Source organism: Vipera ursinii, assembly GCF_947247035.1.
Source record: "Vipera ursinii genome assembly, chromosome: 1".
In the NCBI taxonomy this organism is placed as follows: Eukaryota; Metazoa; Chordata; class Lepidosauria; order Squamata; family Viperidae; genus Vipera; species Vipera ursinii.
The window spans coordinates 34,827,647-34,836,843 of NC_139512.1; the positions used below are offsets into that span (position 1 = coordinate 34,827,647).

At 42.9% G+C, this 9,197-nt stretch overlaps 1 protein-coding gene across 1 annotated transcript; it reads left to right on the forward strand.

Moving 5' to 3' along the window:
* The first annotated feature begins 290 nt into the window (after positions 1 to 290).
* On the forward strand, positions 291 to 7,189 carry HSP90AA1 (heat shock protein 90 alpha family class A member 1). The gene is made up of 11 exons (XM_083379115.1): positions 291 to 458; positions 1,587 to 1,745; positions 1,825 to 2,191; positions 2,536 to 2,669; positions 3,027 to 3,335; positions 3,836 to 4,001; positions 4,375 to 4,565; positions 4,645 to 4,792; positions 5,475 to 5,743; positions 6,054 to 6,387; positions 6,490 to 7,189. The coding sequence occupies exons 2-11, from the start codon at positions 1,587 to 1,589 to the stop codon at positions 6,597 to 6,599; spliced, it is 2,187 nt and encodes a 728-aa protein (XP_083235241.1). The 5' UTR covers positions 291 to 458; the 3' UTR covers positions 6,600 to 7,189.
* The last annotated feature ends 2,008 nt before the right edge of the window (positions 7,190 to 9,197 follow it).

The following is a 9,197-nucleotide window of genomic DNA, read 5'->3' on the forward strand; positions in this document are numbered from 1 at the left end:
CCTAAGAACGGCAGCGAGGAGGAAAAAAAAAAAAAGCTCTCGCGCGCCAGAGCGCGTGGTAGACCCAAGGCACACCAAATCGTTAAAAGGAGACCGCTCTGAACCTGGGCCGTCCGGTCGAAGGAAAGCGAGCCTTCTCGCGCAAAGAAATCGAACTGACGTTTACGTGGGCTGTCGCCGAGGCCCCACCCCCTCCCTTCTCTTTTCCTCCCATTCTCCGCTTTGGCTCCTCCCCCTTCTTTCGTTGGAGAAAGTTCGGAAGAATCCCCGCCCTCTCTCCGCCCCCTCCCCTTTTCTCTGTCAGTGAAGGTTCCCGATGGTTCTGGAAAGAGGCAGCGGCGCGGGTATATAAGGCGCGCGGGAGGCGGGGGCTCCGCGCAGTGCAGCTGGTGAAGAGTTGGAGAGGTGCGGGTTCTTTCGGCAAGCGGTCGTGCAGCTGGTGATTTCGCAGCGTTAAGGTGAGGACGCGGCCGCTTGCGAAGGAGGTGGACGCTTAAACCCAGGTTCTCCCCTCAGAAAATAGAGCTGTCTTTCCTCAAGAGGGCCGGATTAAAAAACCAGGGCGGGAGGTGAGAGCCCAAGGATGCCGGGTTTACTTTGGGCCTTAAACAGCTGATGGAAACCGACCCAGAGACCTATAAAAAAGCGAGACGGGAGTGGCCGGTTTGGTCGCACGCCTCACGGAGCGACGAAGGGTTAGGGAAGAATTGGAGAAAGGAACGAGGCGGTCGTGCTGCGGGAAAGACTTCAGCAAGTTACTTAAAAAGAGGGGAGGGGGAGGAAACCGGTATGAGGAGCGACCTTGATCACAAAGGAAGCGAAGGTGTTTTTTGGCCTTCGGTTGGATTAACAAGGCGAAGCAATGTGGACGGAGGAATGAATGGAAGAGCTTGCATGGCCGCCTGGGGGTGGGCGGCGAGGACGACGAATGTTCTCGGCCTGGATAGGCGGCGGGAGGCCAGAAAAGCGGTTGTCGGGAGGGGGAGGGAAGGCGGACGCCGAGAGAGGAGCCGCTCTCCTGGATTTGGCGGCGCGCGACCAACCGACCGGCCAGCCTCCGCGTCGACGAGAGAATTGGCTCCTGGGCGCGTGGGGGGGGAGGGAATGGAGGGGCGGGGGCCAAACGGATGTGTGGGAGCAAGAAGACTCTAGCAATTTCTAGAATTCTTTCTCGTTTGGCTCAACCGCCAGCAGGTGGCGCAGAGGTTGGCTGTGGAATCCTCGAGACCTCGCGCTTGAGCGTTCGGCTTACTTTGTGGGTGGGTTAACCGAGGGACGGGACGACGTGTGGCAGTCATTTTTTTTCCTTTCATTTTTGTGCCATGTCCAACGTAAATACTCCCACTTGGCTAATAACTTGTAAAATGGATTTTATTCCGTGTCTTGCCTATTCAAATGTTTGAGTTCAACAGCCGTAAGCTTAATGGTATGCTCAAAACACACACTTCATTTTTATCGAAGCAGGTGCTGAAACTTATTTTAATTGCTTTTAAATCTACATGAGAAACAATCTAATAGCGTTATGTTACGCAATGCAATATGTCAATATCTGAGCGTTAGAAAATTTGGTTTTCCTCTTTTGACAGATGCCTGAGGAAGTACATACACAAGATCAACCAATGGAGGAGGAAGTGGAGACCTTTGCCTTCCAGGCAGAAATTGCTCAATTGATGTCTCTGATTATCAATACCTTTTACTCCAACAAGGAAATTTTTCTCAGGGAGTTGATCTCTAATTCTTCTGATGTAAGTACAATTTCTAAGGATCTAGAATAATGTTTCCTTTATTATTATTTTATTCAATGCTTGTCTGATGTTTTTGCAGGCTCTTGACAAAATCCGGTATGAAAGTTTGACAGACCCAAGCAAATTGGATTCTGGAAAGGAGTTGAAAATAAGTCTTATTCCTAACAAACAAGACCGTACCCTAACCCTTGTGGATACTGGCATTGGGATGACCAAAGCTGACCTAATAAATAACCTGGGTACCATTGCCAAGTCTGGCACCAAGGCTTTTATGGAGGCTTTGCAGGCTGGAGCAGATATTTCTATGATTGGTCAATTTGGTGTTGGCTTCTATTCTGCATACTTGGTGGCTGAGAAAGTGACAGTGATTGCCAAACACAATGATGATGAACAGTATGCCTGGGAATCTTCAGCTGGTGGATCATTCACTGTCAGATTGGACAATGGTGAGTCCAATTATAATAACTTTAAGGATTAATATTAGGGGGACAATCCAAACTGCAGCTGTCAGGTCAGGTTTGAAAGCACTTTGAGAAGTAATGGGGAAATATATTTTGTTACTAAACTTATATACTGTAATAATTGCTTAATCTTTCCAATCTAATAGGAAACCTTGCTGCATACATCAAAAGAATAGTGCTATGAATAATGCAGCATTAAAGACCAGATATTTTTACTGTTGCCATAATCTAGAATAGTGTATGTCTCGAACCAGTAATTTGCATTTTTAAAAACTTGTTTCATGAATCTTTTAGTGCAACAGTAGTTAAAACAGTAATTTATTTTACAGGTGAGCCTCTAGGTCGTGGTACAAAGGTTATTCTACATCTGAAAGAAGACCAGACTGAGTACTTGGAAGAAAGACGAGTTAAGGAAATTGTCAAGAAGCATTCCCAGTTCATTGGCTATCCAATAACACTATTTGTGAGTAACTTGTTCTCAATAAAATAGTATCTGAACCTTTGTTTTTATCTAAATGAAGAATTGCTCTGAAGGTGAGATAATTTTAAATTAACTGCACAGAGGCCATTATACTTGCTGGAGCAATTTGACAACTGTTGCTACTTTTAGGTTGGATTAGCAATATTAGAAGCAAATTAAATTCATAATTTGATATAGCAAGCACTTAATGTGAACAAAGGATTGTCCAAGAGTTTATGCATAACTTTGTCTTGCTTATATTTATCAGTGGATTATTTTTCAGAGAACTGTTTCTTCAATTTGCTCTTTATCAGACTCACAGAATTCTAGCCTTTTTCTGTTTTTCTATGCTTAATATAGGTAGAAAAGGAGCGTGACAAAGAGGTGAGTGATGATGAGGCAGAAGAAAAAGAGGAAGAGAAAGAAGAAAAAGAAGAAAAGCCTGAAGATAAGCCAGAGATTGAAGATGTTGGTTCTGATGAGGAAGAAGAAAAGAAGGATGGTGACAAGAAAAAGAAGAAGAAAATCAAGGAGAAGTATATTGATCAAGAAGAGCTGAACAAGACCAAACCAATTTGGACCAGAAACCCAGATGATATTACTAATGAGGAATATGGTGAATTCTACAAGAGTCTGACTAATGACTGGGAAGATCACTTAGCAGTTAAAGTAAGATTATTTATTCTTCTTTTGGGAATGGACCATTTGTTCTTTATATGAATTTTATGTGAAACTCAATCTGACAAAATGATATATAAAAAGTGGCTTGTGTTTAAAATATATTGACCCTTTATGTAAGTAAACATTAGTTCCCATTGTTTAACCATAAATTTATAAGAACATCTTTTATGATATTGTAACACTTACCTCTTCAAACAAGCTGGCCTGGCCTGATGGGATGGGGTTGGGTTTTTTTTAATGTATTTTAACTTATTGTAAGAGTTGTGGGCATTTTGTTTAATCTCTTAATTTTTGTATTTTGTCTTTTAACATGCACTGCCCTGTTCACCGCCCTGAGTCCTTCGGGAGAAGGGCGGTATACAAATAAAATTAATAAAAATAATAATAACACTTCAGATAATTGGATCCTTTGATGTGAATTTCAATTTATAACTCTTTGATATTCTATGCCAAAGATGTTTTGCTAATTTATTTTCTTAATTTTGCAGCACTTCTCTGTGGAAGGGCAGCTTGAATTCAGAGCACTCTTGTTTGTCCCAAGGCGTGCACCTTTTGACTTATTTGAAAACAGAAAGAAAAAGAATAACATCAAGTTATATGTGCGCAGAGTATTTATCATGGATAATTGTGAAGAGTTAATTCCTGAATATTTGAGTAAGTAGTTCTTGTTAAAAGTTGCAGATTGCTAGAAGATTGAAAATAGTTATTCATTGTGCTTAAGGTAGAGGACCTGTCAGGTCATAATTTATGGAAGTGCAGCAGCTATTTGAAAAATCACACACAAACCTTAAACTGAGCTGGTGTTCTCTTTCTAGAAGGAGAAAGTGTAACACCATTAAAAAAGATAATGAAGATGAAAGCAGGAAATTTTCTGAAAAGGGAAGCTTGCATTTTATAATTAGCTAACTTGTTACACTTTAAGCTCATAAGTCAGCTTTTAAACTTTATCTTATATCTTGTGTATCTTAAGATTTTCTAAGCTACCCTGAGAAATAAGAACATGGTTATAATTTAATCTTATTTACAGACTTCATGAGAGGTGTTGTTGATTCAGAAGACTTGCCACTGAATATCTCACGTGAAATGCTTCAGCAGAGCAAAATCCTGAAAGTGATTCGAAAGAATTTGGTCAAGAAATGTTTAGAGCTTTTCACTGAGCTGGCAGAAGATAAAGAAAACTATAAGAAGTTCTATGAGCAGTTTTCCAAAAATATTAAGGTTTGTTGGTTTGAAATACTTACTTCAATTTTGCCATAAATGTTTGCATGCAGCTTACAAAAATGGAATTTTCTTGTAGCTTGGCATTCATGAAGATTCCCAAAACCGTAAGAAATTATCAGAGTTACTAAGATACTATACTTCTGCCTCTGGGGATGAGATGGTATCACTTAAGGATTATTGCACCCGAATGAAGGAAAATCAGAAACATGTGTACTACATTACTGGTGAGTATACCTTCAGATCATCTGGTTTCTACTTAAATGGGTTTAACCGGGGTCAGAATGTTTACAGGTAGTCTTCATTTAGCGCAACTATTTGTCATTACAATGAAAAAATAACTTGCAGGTCTGTAAAGCAAAGGAAAGTTGAAGTAAGATCATAAACAGTTGTGCTTAGCAACTGCTTTACTTATGGTTGCTAAATGAGGAATAGCAGTAGCACTTAAACTATATACTTCTTCATAGTGCTTTACAGTAGGGGTCCACAGCATGCCATAAACCGGTCCGCACAAAGACCTCATCCATGGGATGCAGGTAGCACATGAAACCACGCCCCCTCTGGTCTGTGGGGAAAAAAAACCATTGAACCAGTCCCTGATGCCCAAAAGGTTGGGGAGTTCTGCTTTACAGTTCTCTCAAGCAGTTTATATTGCCCCCAACAATCCGGGTCCTCCTGATGCGAATCAATCTGCTGGAGTCAGCAGAATTAGCTTGCAATATTGCATTCTAACCTCTGCATCATCACCGCTCTTGTAGAGCATTATTCTTGACTTAAGTGTCTGCTCTTATGTTACCTTAGTCGTTGTCAGGCATGTTCACAAGTTAACAGATTTGCATTAAAATTTGCACCATAAATTGGTTGAAATTCTGTTGAACTTTAGTTGAAGGTATAAATTTTTTCTTTTAGGTGAAACGAAAGATCAGGTGGCTAATTCTGCATTTGTGGAGCGACTTCGTAAACATGGCTTGGAAGTAATCTATATGATTGAACCTATTGATGAATATTGTGTACAGCAGTTGAAAGAATTTGAGGGGAAGACTTTGGTATCTGTAACAAAAGAAGGTCTGGAGCTTCCTGAAGATGAAGAGGAGAAAAAGAAACAGGAGGAGAAGAAAGCCAAGTTTGAAAGTCTCTGCAAGATCATGAAAGATATACTTGAAAAGAAAGTAGAGAAGGTATAGTATACTTAAGCCCCCACTATAAGTGAATATAATTTTTTGTTGACAGCCCCTTTATAAAGGACAGGAAGGCCTGGAGGAACCTTGTCCATAGGGTCACGATGGGTCGGACACGACTTCGCAGCTAACAACAACCTTTATAAAACAGCATATTTATTGTCTTTGACAAGTTCAGTGTGCTATACAGTTTAGTCAAGTAGTAACTGGTTTTTTTCAAAATTGGGATAAAATATTTTTTAAAAGGTGAATTGTAGCTTTCTATAGAGGGTGGGCTTTTCTCTGATTTAAATACTCTTAATTCTTTTAGGTTGTAGTTTCCAACCGACTGGTTACTTCTCCATGCTGCATTGTAACCAGTACATATGGCTGGACTGCAAACATGGAGAGGATCATGAAGGCCCAGGCTCTCAGGGACAACTCCACAATGGGTTACATGGCTGCAAAGAAACATTTGGAGATAAATCCTGATCACTCTATCATTGAAACACTGAGGCAGAAGGCAGAAGCGGACAAGAATGACAAGTCGGTGAAAGATCTGGTCATTCTTCTGTACGAGACTGCACTTTTGTCTTCTGGCTTCAGTCTAGAGGACCCTCAGACACATGCCAACCGTATCTATAGAATGATAAAACTTGGTTTGGGTAAGTTAATCTTAGTAAAATTAAGGTGTGTCTTTTTCATTGAAGAATTTTCTGGGAGATACTTCCCCTGGGAAAAATAATAATTTTTTTCACTTTATACAGGCATAGATGAAGATGATGCCACTACAGAAGAAACAAGCCCAGCAGTTACCGAAGAGATGCCACCACTGGAAGGAGATGATGACACTTCACGTATGGAAGAAGTGGATTAAATACCCGATTATCTGAAAGAAATGTGGATATTCCCTTTGTCCTTGGCTTTGAATAAGTTATGTTTTGTATATTATGAATGTTAACCTGCTGAAAAATTCATGACACTTGTCTGCATTCCCTCTTTATATTTATTTTTTGAAGATGTTATTCTTTTATTTTTGTTACATTTGCTTTTTTAGGTAATGTGGGATGCCATTGAGGGAATGTTCTTTCTTGATATATAACCCTGTACATTGGCAAATAAGAAATATTTGGGGAGTTTATAGCAGGATTTTGTGTTGATGGACAGAAAAGGAGTAAGTGGGAAATCCAGTTCTGCAAATGTTATGGTTAAGACTCTGAAATTACACAATTGAACACCTGTATTGTACAGTACCTGGTAACTAGGTATTGGAACTGAATATTGTGGAATATTTAACATCAGAATTCCAACCTGTTGATGTTTAGTTTTTTATAATGTAAAAAAAGATTCTAAATTCCACACTTAATATAGAATAGAATCTACTGTAAATCTATTGTGTTTAATGCAGTTTTGCATGTATGGTTCTACTCTGGAACTACCTAGAAATAATAAAGTGTTCAAAATGAACTTGAGACAAAAGACTATGTATTTAATAACAAGCGAATATAAGCTTTTTTATTAAGGGTTATGAACTACATTTCAATTAAATTACATTTTATAAGAATAGAGCAGACATGTCAGACACAAGGCCCGGGGGCTGGACCCGGCCCACAAAGTGGTTTCATGTGGCCCGTGAAGCCATCCTGGAAACAATGAGGAAACGGCCCCTGCTGCCTTGGCCCCGGTCCAGGCCAGCTGGGAGCCAATGTACAATTTCGTGGTGGTTATGCTGAAATACATTCAGTCTTAGCTCCACAAGGCCATCTGGAAACGGACCAGCCCATGCCGTGTTGGCACTGCCCCTTGGGCACACGCTGGGGAGGTATCACCCTTTGTGAGGAATGAAGAAATGCACCATCACCTGGAAGTGGCCAGCATATGACCCTGCCTACTTTGGGCAGGTTAGGGCCTGGGCAGCGTTGTGCTTCTCTTCAAATTTGTGCCACCCGGCTCAGCCCCTCAGCACTGTCAGGAAAGTGCCACACTGCCTGCCAAAACGGCATGCTGGGGGCTGGGCAGCATTGTGCAGATAACATCGAGTTTCATGCTGCTCATGGCATCCCAGAGCCTAGCAAGCCAGATATGTGAAGTAGGCGAGGGCCATGTGCTGGCCACTTCCAAGCAATGGTGCATTTCTTCATTCCTCACAAGGATGACACTTCCCCAGCTGTGTTTCTTGCCTTTTTTTTCTCCCTCATCTCAAATATTTTCCTACCACTCTGTTCTTGGAAGGAAGGAAGGAGAGAGGGAGGGTCTGAGGCTAGTCCTGCCCTGCTGCCCTTTCACCATCCCCTTCCTCCCTCCTCCTGGCCTGTCCTGGGGGGGGGTCTCCGATCCTATTGACTTTGCCCTCATACCCATCATGAGCAACCTGGCTAAGGAGAGCAAGCACAGCAGCAGCCGCCTTGAGGTAAGTGCAGCTGGGCGCCACCTTGGGGAAATGGGGCTGGGCTTAGTGCTGTGGGTGCTTGATGACTGGGCAGGGCATTTGACCTCCACGCCACCATCCAGCCCCCCTCCCCAAGGCCTGAGAGGAACAGTGAGGCTCTTCCAGTGGACCCCCGGGCCCATCTCCTGCCAGAGACCCTCAGATCTGTCCCACTCCTGCCCGGGCCCCCATTGGCACTTTTGATGCGAATGATGTAGAGCTGGCCACACCCACCCAGTAGGCCACTCCCACCTGGCCTGCCAAGGGCAACTGCAATGCTGACGCGGCCCTCAATGAAATTGAGTTTGACACCCCTGGAATAGAGAATAATTTGTACAGGAATAGAATCTTCAGAATTTGCTTCCCAAGAAAGTCAGGAAAATATTCTAAAAATACTTCAGGTACCTCAAAAGAAACGCAGTATGGTAATACCACATGGGGCTTTATTTAAGAATAATTGATTTGGAAGGGACCTTCGAGGTCTTATAGTCCCAACCCCCTCTGCTCAAGCAGAAGATCCCACACAATTTCAGACAGATGGCTGCCCGGTCTCCCAAAATCTCCAGTGATTTAGTATCCAAAACTTCTGGAGGCAAGTTATTCCACTGATCCAGACATGTCAAACACAAGGCCCGGGGGCCGGATCCGGCCCGCGAAGTGGTTTCATGCGGCCCGCGAAGCCATCCTGGAAACAGTGAAGGAACGGCCCCCACTGCCTTGGCCCTGGCCCAGAGACCCTCCTTCTGCCAGAGACCCTCAGATCTGTCCCACTCCTGCCCAGGCCCCCATAGGCACCCTTGATGCGAACGATGTAGAGCTGGCCATGCCCACCCAGTAGGCCATACGCACTGTAGCCACGCCTACCCAGTAGGCCACGCCCACCCTGGCCACACCCACCCGGCCCCTTGAGGGCAACCACAATGCTGATGCGGCCCTCAATGAAATTGAGTTTGACACCCCTGCACTGATCAATTATTGACCCATGTAAGAAATATATGATGGGGAAACTAATAACAGCTCTTCTGAAATGTGCTGCTTGTTCATCAT